The 13,291-nt window shown below is 40.4% G+C and overlaps 1 protein-coding gene across 1 annotated transcript in view; it reads left to right on the plus strand.

Moving 5' to 3' along the window:
- LOC120944438 (dynein heavy chain 11, axonemal-like) overlaps positions 1-13,291 on the plus strand; it is a 229,075-nt gene that overhangs the window by 187,721 nt on the left and 28,063 nt on the right. The window contains exons 24-26 of the mRNA XM_040358500.1: positions 1,056-1,298; positions 8,194-8,376; positions 9,574-9,689. Coding sequence (XP_040214434.1) covers positions 1,056-1,298; positions 8,194-8,376; positions 9,574-9,689 — 542 coding nt within the window. The remainder of the gene's footprint in view (positions 1-1,055; positions 1,299-8,193; positions 8,377-9,573; positions 9,690-13,291) is intronic.

Here is a 13,291-nt window from a genome sequence, read left to right on the forward strand (position 1 = left end):
CTACTTTTCTTTTTTCAATTAAGAGCATCTTCAACGAGTACAGAAAATGCCTGTTGATTTTACCAGAGATATTAGTGTGACAACCAGGGCTCCTTCCATAGATACAATGGGGTGACCAAGCATAGCCAGAAAAGGACCAGGTGAAGATAAAGGAAAAATACCAGAAATATTGCAGCCACCTCCTTTAAGGTCCTGTAAACTACAAAATTTTTAGTACATTTTAATTTTTGGGTTTAGATACGCTTTAATGCAACATGGGGCCTTAGACATTTGGTATTGAGAAATGTACAGTGCATTGCAATAATGTCCAGAGCTCAGGTCCCAGTCTGAATGTCAGAAGAAATTTCATGAAAATGTTTTAAAGCTAATCTTTGAATATGCTCTTGAAGCATAATTGCTTATACTATGAACAAAAATTGTACAATACCCTGCAGCTGAGCATCACCATTCTACAGCCATTTTATCTCTTGATGAGATTTAGAGCGACACATCAACTGGCCCCTTGTGTTGCATGATATCATTTCAGACTCATATTTTAAGCCTTAAAATACTTGACCCTCAATATTATTCACGCTGTAAGTTAGTCAAACTTGCTGCACGGAGCAGTAGAAGCAGCATGCATTGAGCCAGACATTCTCTTGATCTCTTGGAACAATGACTGAAAAGAATTGCAGGGACAAGAGAATTAAGGACGGAGTTCCCGCTGGTGAAAGCGCAGGAAACCTGGATCTGTAGCCACCCGCCAAGAAGGATTATTTCTGTTTTCTGTCATATTCAATGAAACTTCTTTAGAGCACAAATCTAAGGGTTCCTAGTGTACAGGGAGGGGGAAGGGGGGGAGAAAAATAAACAAGAAAAATAAAAGGTTTGCAAAACGCGGATGTGTTAGTACAAGGTTTCTGCCACAACAGCTTGGCCGATTTTATTTAAATAATGTCATTGATGGTCATTTTGCTGAAATATATACCAATATCCCCCAGGAGATTCATTGTGAAATATATTTCTTGTCATGATGATTATAACCAACATTCTCTTCTATCTTTTTTTTGCTGTAGTTTGATAGGAAGCTTGCCTTGGCCCCTGGATTTGTGATACCCTCTAACCTTGATTATGAAGGCTACCATAGATACATTGATGAGATGTTGCCACCTGAGAGCCCCATCCATTACGGCCTCCACCCCAATGCAGAGATTGAATTCTTAACTGTGACTTCAGACAATCTTTTCCGCACCTTGTTAGAATTGCAGTCACGAGATTCTATGAGCAGGGAAGGAGCGCCTCAGACAGAGGAGGAAAAGGTTAGTCAGATGAAGCTTGTACAACATTGTAGTCTGTGAATGTTCCCTGCAGTGCCAGGTTTCAGTGTACTTGATCTTTACATATGACACAATATTTCAGTCCAGCTTACATCTGTAATATTTGTTGTGAGAACAATTTTCATTGCTATTAGGGTGATTTCGCTTATTCCTGTACTGTAATTATGCATTAAATTAAAGGGATTTCCAAAAAATTGAAAAACCTCTGGGTTTCTACCTCCCAAAGCCCATTTAAAAAATAGCACTTAAGGGCCAGATTCACATAGAAGTGCGTAGATACGTTACACCGCCACAAGTTTTCATCGCAAGTGCCTGATTCACAAAGCACTTGCAATGAAAACCTACGCTGGCGGCCTCTGGCGTAAGTCTGCGTAATTTAAATGGGAGTGTTTTGCGCGAAGTGACGTCATTTTTTTCGAACAGCGACCTGCGTAGCGTACTTCCGTATTCCCGGACGTCTTACGCAAGAAGGAAAAATTTCCAAATTTCGACGCGGGAACGACGGCCATACTTTATACAGCACATACGTGTGCTGTGTAAAGTTAGGGCACCAAAAACGACGACTAACTTTGCGACGGGAAACTAGACTAGCAGCGACGTAGCGAACGCGAAAAACCGTTGTGGATCGCCGTAACTCCTAATTTGCATACCCGATGCTGGTTTACGACGCAAACTCCCCCCAGCGGCGGCCACGGTACTGCATCCTAAGGTCCGACAGTGTAAAACAATTACACCTGACGGATCTTAGGGCTATCTATGGGTAACTGATTCTATGAATCAGTCGCATAGATACTCTGAGAGATACGACGGAGTATCTGAGATACTCCGTCGTATCTCCTTTGTGAATCTGGCCCTCAGTTTCCATCTGTTGTTACTTACATTAGTTACCATACTGTTTTTTTGTTTTTAAGAAAACGTGTTGGTTCTTATACAGAAAAAAAAGGCTAAAAAAATAAGGCTAATAAAGTCAGGTTGCAGTTAGTGTTGCATACCATATGGTAAAAATACAAAATTTGTAGGAGCTAGTCCCACCAAAATGTTATTGGCACTCACATGAGACAACTTACTGGATTAAAATGTTTCAATCTTTTTTTTTACAAATCAAAGGCCCCTTTCACACTCAGTAATGATCCGCCCCGTAAACCTCCACTTGCTCAGCAGGGATCGCTCCGTTGATTCCCGCTGAGCCGGCGGATGACAGGGCGGTCCCTGCACACTGTGCAGGGACCGCCTTGTCTTTTCTCCACTCTTCCTTATGGGGGGATCGGATGAACACGGAGCATGAATGAATGGGATCATTGCGGAGACGGGCGAGATCGGGTGTCAGCGGATGTTCAGACGCTGAAATCCGCGATCTCATACGGATGGATGAAAAAGCGGACATACGGTCCGCAGGTGTGAAAGGGGCCATAATAGAATTATTGTGCATATACACCCATGAAATAAGACATCCCCAGTGTCTCAAATAACCTGTCATAAAATATACCCCAATGGGATCAGGACAAGATCACCAATGAATGATTCAATAAAACCAAGCAGGGTGAGTTAGAGTGTAGGGTCTGAATTCACACATCAATGCGTTTCGCATATAAAGTAGCTTCCTCAGGACTGTATATTATGGGGTATCATTTTACAGCAAACAAATGACAAAGCATTACTCATTTCATCAAAATGTGTGATCATTTCACTTAGAATATGGCAATAATGAAATTAGTAATGTTTTCGTATTAGGTTGGTTGCAGAATATACGGTCCTGAGGAAGTTATGCTATATGAAAAACATGTTGACATGTGGATTCAGACCTTACACTCTCATTCACCCTGTTTGGGTTTATTGTATCATTCCTTGGTGATCTTGTCCTGATCCCATTGGGGTATATTTTATGACCAGGTCTTCATTTTTGAGGCACTGGCGATGTCTTCTTTTCTGTGTGTGTATATGCACAATAATTATTTTATCATGATTTGTAAATAAAGAGTGAAACGTTTTATTCTAGTATCTTGTCTCATGTGAGTGCCAATAAAGTTCAGCATTTTGGTGGGACAAGCTTTTACACATATTGTGTTTCTGCATATTGGATGCGACGCAGTGGGGTTCTCAGTTTTCTTCCATATGGTAGTTTGGTTTCCTATGTCCCCCTAGCCCCAGCAGAAAATGCTTGATTCTTGACCGCACCCCTAGAAAAATGACAAAGCTCAACCCAGAGGTCACTTATTTGCTCACTGCTGTCACATTGCGTAAGGAGGGGTTCAGAAAGAGTCCTCAGTCCTGTGTAAGCGCTGACGAGCTAACAGTTCTTCCTTCACTGCTAATAGCTGAATGGAGTTATGGTGGAGTGAAGGAGAGGTAGGTATGTGCAGCTGGGCATTAAAATGAGCCTGCTGCTTTGCTACTGCCTGTTTTCTTTCCCCTGAAGTGCACAAACCGAATAGATGCCAGGTTAGAATAGCTGGATTCAAGCAATGCTCTTTGACAGGTAATGTATTCTTTAACCACTTGCCAACCGCCACACGCAGATGTAAGTCGACAACATGGCACGGGCAGGCAAATGGACGTACCCGTACGTCCCTTTAAATTTGCCGACCAGCGGGCACGTGCACGCCCGCCACATGCCTTTTAAGTGTGCTCACGGGTCCCAGGAACTCGATGTTCCCGAGCGGCCAGTGATGCTTTGTAAACAAGGCATTCCCCTATTCTGCCTAGTGACATGTCACTTATGGCTGTTCCCCCGTGATCGGGAACGGTCATCAGTGACATGTCACTCGTAGCCACACCCCCTAACAGTAAGAATCACTCCCTAGTACTGACTTAACCCCTTCAGCACCACCTAGTGGGTAACCCCTTCACTGCCAGTGTCATTTTTACAGTAATCAGTGCATTTTTATAGCACTGATCGCTGTAAAAATGACAATGGTCCCAAAAATGTGTCAAAAGTGTCTGATGTGTCTGCAATGAAGTCTCAGTCACAATAAAAATCGCAGATCGCCGTCATTACTTGTGAAAAAAAATATATTAATAAAAATGCCATAAAACTATCCCCTATTTTGTAGATGCTATAACTTTTGCGCAAACCAACCGATAAACACATATTACGATTTTTTTTTACCAAAAATATGTAGAAGGATACGTATTGGCCTAAACTGAGGAAAAAGCGTTTTTTATATATTTTTGGGGATATTTATAATAGCAAAAAGTAAAATATATATATATATATATATTTTTTTAATTGTCGCTCTATTTTTGTTTATAGCGCAAAAAATAAAAACCACAGAGGTGATCAAATGCCACCAAAAGAAATCTCTATTTGTGTGAAAAAAAGAACGTCAATTTTGTTTGGGTACAGCGTTGCACGACCGCGCAATTGTCAGTTAAAGCAACACAGTGCTGAATCACAAAAAGTGGCCTGGTCTTTGGCCAGCGAAATGGTCCGGGGCTGAAGCGGTTAATTAATAATTCAAGGTGCCCTTCATTTTCATCTTGATCAATACAGCACACATTCTCTATATTTTAAAAAGTTTTTGTTACAGATGACTTTTTATTAACAGAAAACATGATAATAATCATTGCCAGCATTCTGTCAATTGAAAATGGAGTGGAACCTCTTGTCCTGCTACGCATGCAAGTCTGAACCAGGGGCCCACATCTAGTTTAAAATGTTAAAATAAAAATCCCTACAAGTCATTTTAAACTACACCAAATTTTACGCCAGTAAAACTTGAATGTCTGAATAATAAATCTCCCAAAGGATAACATCATCTCAAACCCTTACTTATCAAAGACAAGTCATTAAATTGGAGAGTTTAATGAGGAGAATGGTTATGATATAAGGATGGACGTCTTTCCTGTGGAAGAATTCATTAACCTGTTTACATGATTCTCTATGCTATGTGTTCCCTTTGTAAATTCCTCAGTCAGGGTGCTAAATTGACTGTACTCAGACTCAGTTTTATTCATATATTTGTAATACCTTAAGATTCTGTATTAGTGACAAAGGATGCTGTTATACGTAAGAAATAAAAAAGCTCACAGTTTTTACTGATCCCACCAGGGAATTCAAGTGCTAGAATAAACTAATACGCATCCAGGTTTACTTCATCTGTCCTCCCCAGAGTCCCAACCTCTTCTATTCCTGCAGATGACCCCTACAGTTTCCACTCATTATAAGTGTTGCTGTTCTACAGTACTATCTATCCATTAAAATGCAATTATGTGTGTATACAGGCACAAACAAACAACTATACAGGGAGTGCAGAATTATTAGACAAATGAGTATTTTGACCACATCATCCTCTTTATGCATGTTGTCTTACTCCAAGCTGTATAGGCTCGAAAGCCTACTACCAATTAAGCATATTAGGTGATGTGCATCTCTGTAATGAGAAGGGGTGTGGTCTAATGACATCAACACCCTATATCAGGTGTGCATAATTATTAGGCAACTTCCTTTCCTTTGGCAAAATGGGTCAAAAGAAGGACTTGACAGGCTCAGAAAAGTCAAAAATAGTGAGATATCTTGCAGAGGGATGCAGCACTCTTAAAATTGCAAAGCTTCTGAAGCGTGATCATAGAACAATCAAGCGTTTCATTCAAAATAGTCAACAGGGTGGCAAGAAGCGTGTGGAAAAACCAAGGCGCAAAATAACTGCCCATGAACTGAGAAAAGTCAAGCGTGCAGCTGCCAAGATGCCACTTGCCACCAGTTTGGCCATATTTCAGAGCTGCAACATCACTGGAGTGCCCAAAAGCACAAGGTGTGCAATACTCAGAGACATGGCCAAGGTAAGAAAGGCTGAAAGACGACCACCACTGAACAAGACACACAAGCTGTAACGTCAAGACTGGGCCAAGAAATATCTCAAGAATGATTTTTCTAAGGTTTTATGGACTGATGAAATGAGAGTGAGTCTTGATGGGCCAGATGGATGGGCCCGTGGCTGGATTGGTAAAGGGCAGAGAGCTCCAGTCCGACTCAGACGCCAGCAAGGTGGAGGTGGAGTACTGGTTTGGGCTGGTATCATCAAAGATGAGCTTGTGGGGCCTTTTCGGGTTGAGGATGGAGTCAAGCTCAACTCCCAGTCCTACTGCCAGTTTCTGGAAGACACCTTCTTCAAGCAGTGGTACAGGAAGAAGTCTGCATCCTTCAAGAAAAACATGATTTTCATGCAGGACAATGCTCCATCACACGCGTCCAAGTACTCCACATCGTGGCTGGCAAGAAAGGGTATAAAAGAAGAAAAACTAATGACATGGCCTCCTTGTTCACCTGATCTGAACCCCATTGAGAACCTGTGGTCCATCATCAAATGTGAGATTTACAAGGAGGGAAAACAGTACACCTCTCTGAACAGTGTCTGGGAGGCTGTGGTTGCTGCTGCACGCAATGTTGATGGTGAACAGATCAAAACACTGACAGAATCCATGGATGTCAGGCTTTTGAGTGTCCATGCAAAGAAAGGTGGCTATATTGGTCACTGATTTGTTTTTGTTTTGTTTTTGAATGTCAGAAATGTATATTTGTGAATGTTGAGATGTTATATTGGTTTCACTGGTAAAAATAAATAATTGAAATGGGTATATATTTTTTTTTTGTTAAGTTGCCTAATAATTATGCACAGTAATAGTCACCTGCACACACAGATATCCCCCTAAATAGCTAAAACTAAAAACAAACTAAAAACTACTTCCAAAAATATTCAGCTTTGATATTAATGAGTTTTTTTGGGTTCATTGAGAACATAGTTGTTGTTCAATAATAAAATTAATCCTCAAAAATACAACTTGCCTAATAATTCTGCACTCCCTGAATAATGTTTAAAAAAAATCTGCATAGACACAAAAACGTTGTATACCTGTCTTTTTTTCTTTAAAGGGGAAGTAAACTTGTTAATGGGGGTGAGCTTTTGCCAAAATCTTAACGCACACATAGCGCACACATATCTCCTTCTGTGCCATCCTCCAGCGATGACGGGTTCAGAATCCTGGCTCAACTGTGCCCCTGTCCACCACCATCTTTGTTGCCGATTCTTCTGGGTCTCATAGCTTTCCTTTTCAACCATTGGGCGGCCACTGATGCGTGCAGGAGTTACATTGTCACCTGCACCTGTCTCTGCACCTGTTTTCTGCATGTCTAGAATAGAGGCAGGCTGTGCACTGCACAGTGCAACACACATGCTATGAGGTGTACACAGAAAACCAAGTCACCAGGAGCCAGAGATTTTTTTTTTTTACCTCTTGATGACTTTTTGTTAAAGTTTTTCTTTAAAGCAACCCTGTTGCTAGGGGAGAAATGTGAATTAGTACTACCCTTGAAATTGAGAATACTTACCTGTCCAGCAGGTGGCAACTGCAATATTAACAGTCTTTTAGGACTATGGCTGCATCTGGCATCCAACACTTTTGTGTGTTTACTGCTGTGCACTGTGGTTTGCCCTGCCAGCCCCTTCTGCATGAGCTATTATGTGTTCCAATTTTTTTAAGGGTACATCATTTGGTAAAAGATATACAGACAGAATAAAAGTGAGGGAATCATCCTGCAAAGAGATTAAAGTACAGTTATTGTTCACTGATTATGGTCTATTGAATTATTTACAATATTATTAATATTAAGCCAATGAAAAGGTTGTTTTAGGGAAGGTTACACATATATCACATACTGTATATCAGCACAATTAACTAGTATAAGGCAAAGACAGATATGAGATATGCCATTTGATACTGATTTAATTGATTAAAAATGTTATTGAATATTTTCTAATTCCAAATATTTTATTGAAATTTTTGAATAAGAACAAAAATGAATATAACAATATATTTTCTAACCCTATAGGAAAACAAATTGGCAGCATTGAGATATTCAACTATACAATATTTTTTTCAGGTTAAAACGTTTTTGGATGATATTCTAGATAAACTTCCTGAGGCATACAACATACCTGATATAACCTCCAAGACGACAGAACGCTCCCCATATATCCTTGTCTGCTTCCAGGAGTGTGAGAGGATGAACCTTCTACTTTATGAGATCAGACGTTCTCTAAAGGAACTTGATCTTGGTCTTAAGGTAATCACCAGTTTTTAGCTTTTATACAGATTAGTGATCCACCTAAAGAATACCTGCACAATTGAAAAACAATTTCAAACACCCATATCCTGGCCTAGATGCCCTTTGCATCCCTTTATAAGGTAACTTCATGTTCATGAAAATGTGACAATCCTCCTGCCTGCGTTAAGAGCCAAATCATCCAACAGGAAATCAAGGCAGGAGCCTAGGGTTCAGTAAATGCTCAGGGGACCCAGCTGCAGCTTCTAATTTCCTGTAGTAAACCAGGGAAATTACACAATTGGTCAAAGCAGTAAACCTGCCTATCACTTTATCAAGGGTGGAAGCACTTGTAGGCAGTTGGTGTCTGATGATGCAGTACAACCAAGCAAAAGGATGTGAGGGGGGGGGGTCTCTGTGTCTTCTCTTTGCCTTCTCAAGTGCTAGACCCAGCCATCTTGAATAAAGACCACACCTTTTCTAGTTTGGCTCATGGGCCCACGATGGCTTTTCTCTCTCTATGACTAGCTCAGCATATTCACAAGAAATTACCATTTCCAAGGATGCCATTACACTGGACAATATATTAGGCAGGTTATCCAGGAAGTGGTGATGTGACTTCATCAGGGTCCTGTACTTGAATTTACAGATCTGATGAGGAAAAGGGGTGCCGCGCCATTTTTTGTTATAAAAAAGTGCAATTATCTTTTAATTGACATTTAAAAAAATACAGCAAACACGTTATAAGCAAAACATTTAATTCAATCTTAAAGCAAGTTTGTGTTTTACACATTAAGCTATTTGTGTTTTTGTTTTCTCAAAACCGAACAATTGGCCCAGTCTCAAGAACATTTCAAAGAAAGCAGGACCAATTTGTTCATCAAATGAAATGCCATTTTACTGATAATGTTATACCATGAAGTCTTTCTGGGCTGAGAAATAATTATGCAGAAAAACACTTTTGATTTATGCACTCCTCCTGAGCATACAAGAGACTTTATCTGAAATACTCTAGGTGTTGTTACTGCTTAATATTCCTTTTAGTAAATGAGTTATGTGTCTGCTGAAAGCTGAGGGTTGAGCATTGTTCAGGCGTCAACTTTCGGCACCCTGTGTATTTCTGGGAAAAAGAGAGAGCGCTCTTTACCGTTTATCATGTCATCGTATCACAGTTGCTATCTGAAAAGCAAATAGCTCGCTGATGTTTTCTTTTGTTAGGGTGAACTGGCAATCTCTTCCGAAATGGAGCAACTACAGTCAGCTCTGTTTTTCGATACTGTTCCTGAAACGTGGATGAAGCTGGCTTACCCATCAACCTACAATTTGGCTCAGTGGTAAGTTGGGGACAACAGAGCCAAAGGGCCAATAAAGTGTAATCAAACTAAGTTGTACACTAAAAGACAACTCTGATCAGTGCAAACATTACCAGTAAATGTACATAATATCAAGTTATGTGCATTTTCTTTGTCTTAGTCTGTGAGCTGCAGCAGAACTTGCATTCACTATGCTCTCAAACAACATAAGAGATCTCTAATAATAATAATAATAATAAAAAAAAAAATGGGTGGATCCAGCATGTATATAAAATACATAATAAATAATGGCAACCATGTGGTCCAGAGCCCAAACAGGAGGTGTATTTAGTAAAGACTGAAATGGTTATGAAATTCTAATTTAAAAGCTTTACAACTGTGTTTTGTTATTATTTAAGGAAACAATAAAATAATACCAAATTAAAGAAATACAGTTATAATTATTAAAGTAGTTGTTAAGTCACTATAATCTATTGATCCCATCCCCTTTTGTATATAACAATATGTGTCCCAGTGTCTGATCTATATAAAAAAGATTGCAATTTGTAACTTATATCGGAGCATCTCCCAGTGCTCACATGACTCCTGGGCTCTCTCCTCTCCCCAGCTGACAGCTATATCGGGCGGGGTTGAGAACTCCCACTGGCATCAGCCAGGGAGGAGGGAGGAGAGAGAGCCGAGCAGTCACGTGAGCACTGGGAGACGCTCTGATATAAGGTACAAATCTGCATCTTTTTTATATAGATCAGACACTGGGACACATATGTTATATAACAGAGGGGATGGGATGAATTGATTATAGTTTTTAAAGCCGCAGGAGGGGAGGGGCGGGCAGTTTCTCAAGCTGACAGGCGGGGAGGGAGGGGGGAGAGGAGGACAGAGAAAGACAGAGCAGGGTTGCGGATGACAGAAGCACGTAAACTGACGACAGTGTCAGGGCTGAGCAGCCATGATAAATCATGGTCAGTTTACAGGGGGAGGGCAGAACCAGGCAGGATCAGCCAGGTTTTTAGGGTTATGCAGGGAGTCCAAACAGGGTGTTGTTTGTATGTTGTTTATATGTTTTTTAACTATGTTGTAATAAAATGTATACTTTTTTACTGATTCTCCCTCTCATTCTGAGCCTACAAAGTCCGCAAAATCTTTGACTTGGTCAATCCTTAAATATGTTTTGACAGGTAGTCATCCCCATTTCTGGGAGACCTTGCTGTGGCGAGCTCCCACAGAAGTTTGGCCCCCTCCTCTTTCCACCGCCAAAGGGTCATTCAAAAGGTGCAGCAAAACATTGTGCATGCGCAGTAGGGAACCGGCTGTGAAGCCTCAAGGCTTCACTGCTAGTTTCCCTTGCAAGGAATGGCAGCGGCAGCACCTGAGAGCTGATTGAAAAATCAGCTGGGGTGCCGACATTGCGGGATCTCTAGTAAGTGTCCTAATAGCAAAAGTTAGCAGCTACAGTATTTGTAGCTGCTAACGTTAAATGTTTTAGTTTTTTTTTTTGGGGGGGGGGGGTGGAGCTCCGCTTTAATAAAATACATCTCACGGTTTAAAAAAATTATTTCTGCTGATCTGATGCTTAAACAGCATTAATATAGTTTAGAGTAAACATATTACAGCCAGGGTGATATGTTGCACATCGAAGAGTAATGGAAACTCAGATATTGAGGTTGCTTTACTAAAAAGTAAATAGGCTGTTCACTGTTGCCCCAGAGTTTGGTGAATGTGGTGAAGTTGCACTATGCAAAAATTACAGATAACATGCACGGAAAATAAAAAACAGCATTTTTTTCTTACACGATTGGATGATAGAAGTCAGCAGAGCCTCTACTCATTCACTAAGCTCTGGGACAAATTATTTTGCAAAGTAGACAGTTTATTTGCTTTTAGTAAATCAACCTAATGCTGTCAATATATTCAAAGGTTCAATGGATTCATTTATTTATTTTTGGCTAAAAAAGAAATTTAACTGCAGTTTGTTGCTTTTTGCCTCTTTTCATATACTCACAGTTCAGTTCCACATGTTTTATTGAAATTGATTTTAAATGAGCACTATTTTTATTGCAGATAATGACTTTCAAATAATCTAGAATTTATCTTACTTTCTCGTTGTCTGCACTGTGGTTTTAGACAATATTTGCAAAAGTGATTCATTGAATTCCACATCTTAAAATGGATCTGTCTAAAATGCACTAAAGATTATCTGTACTGTAATTGTGTGGAAAATTATACTGATTTAAACAAAAAAAAATCATGTAAATGAAAATGTAAGTGCAGACACAAAATTTTAAAGTGGCAATTTGTTTTTTTAATGCCACAGGAAAGCTGTATGTTTTTTTTTTTTTTTCTGAAATTGCATTCATTTTTTTATATGTACAACATAATCCTTCTTTATGAATTTGCTTCATAATAAATTTAGCATAAACTTATTCATATAGCAGGTTAACTAACATGGACATCTTTCAAGGATGGTGGAAGACAAGTAGCAGGCGTGGTTACAGCAAAATTTGAAAAAATAAATCATAAGATACCTTAGAAAAGATCATCCAAATTGACTATGTAAATGATTGCAATAAGAAAACAAAATGGGGGGGGGGGGGGTTGCTGGTTTGATAGTATGAGAGGGTAGCTAGCAGCACTGCACAGCTGAAATGTTAACTATAATACATTTGTTTTATTGATACAGGAGCAAAGTTTAATCCAATTAGATCTCTTGTTTAACCTCCCTGGCGGTCTGAATATGTCAGTATTTTTGAATGTCAAAGCAGTACTTTGTTTAATTTGTTGTTTTATATTATAGGCCTGTAGTTCTTAGGAATAACTCACTTAAATCTGTCCAAACAAGAGTCTAGTAGACAGAGGCATAGCTTGAAGCATGTGGGCCCGTTGCAAAAGTTGACCTGTGGCCCCCACTACCATCCACTGCTTCTACTATGCACCAAGCTATGGTAGCTGTATGATGGCTGTCTCTCCCCTGCTGCCGGCTGCTTGTGCATACACATTGGGGGCAGGTAGGCCACACTCGGCCTGGGCTGGACTAACCCTCTGACTTTCAGATTCATAGACAGTCCCACCGCTTTCACCCAGCAGCTAAGAGTGTAGACTTCCTGCCCCCACTGTGTATGCACAAGCAGGGATGAGCAGGTGGGAGGAGGGTACTCTACTGGGCTGAGCAGTGGGCTGATCAGAGAGTCTACCACTGGGGATATCACACCTTTCAATAATTTTAATTCGCGTTTAACAAGGATAGGCCTGTTTAATTAGGCCACCAGGGGTCCTGAGAAAGTTCTCCAAACCAGTGGAGAATCCCCTAGTTCCCCCAATACCCATACAGTGGGGCCATATACAGCCTATACAGGTCTGAGGAGAGAGGCAAACTGGAACTCTGGAGAAAGTGAAGCAGAAAGGTGGGAGTGCGCACCTGACAGGAAAGGAGCCAAGGAAGGCCAAGAAAAGCAGGAAAGGAAGACCAGAGGGTTAGGGATCGAGAGAAGGGGGAATGGTAGGGACTTGGGAGTATCGGGACTGTCCGTCATAGGCGACATAAGCTGGCTGGGGGAGAGTGGGAAAAGCATATGACAGCCATGGTTCCCAAACTTTAAGGAACTTAGCATAGGAGTCATTGCGGA

The sequence above is a fragment of the Rana temporaria genome, chromosome 6 (genome assembly GCF_905171775.1).
Source record: "Rana temporaria chromosome 6, aRanTem1.1, whole genome shotgun sequence".
Taxonomy (NCBI): Eukaryota; Metazoa; Chordata; class Amphibia; order Anura; family Ranidae; genus Rana; species Rana temporaria.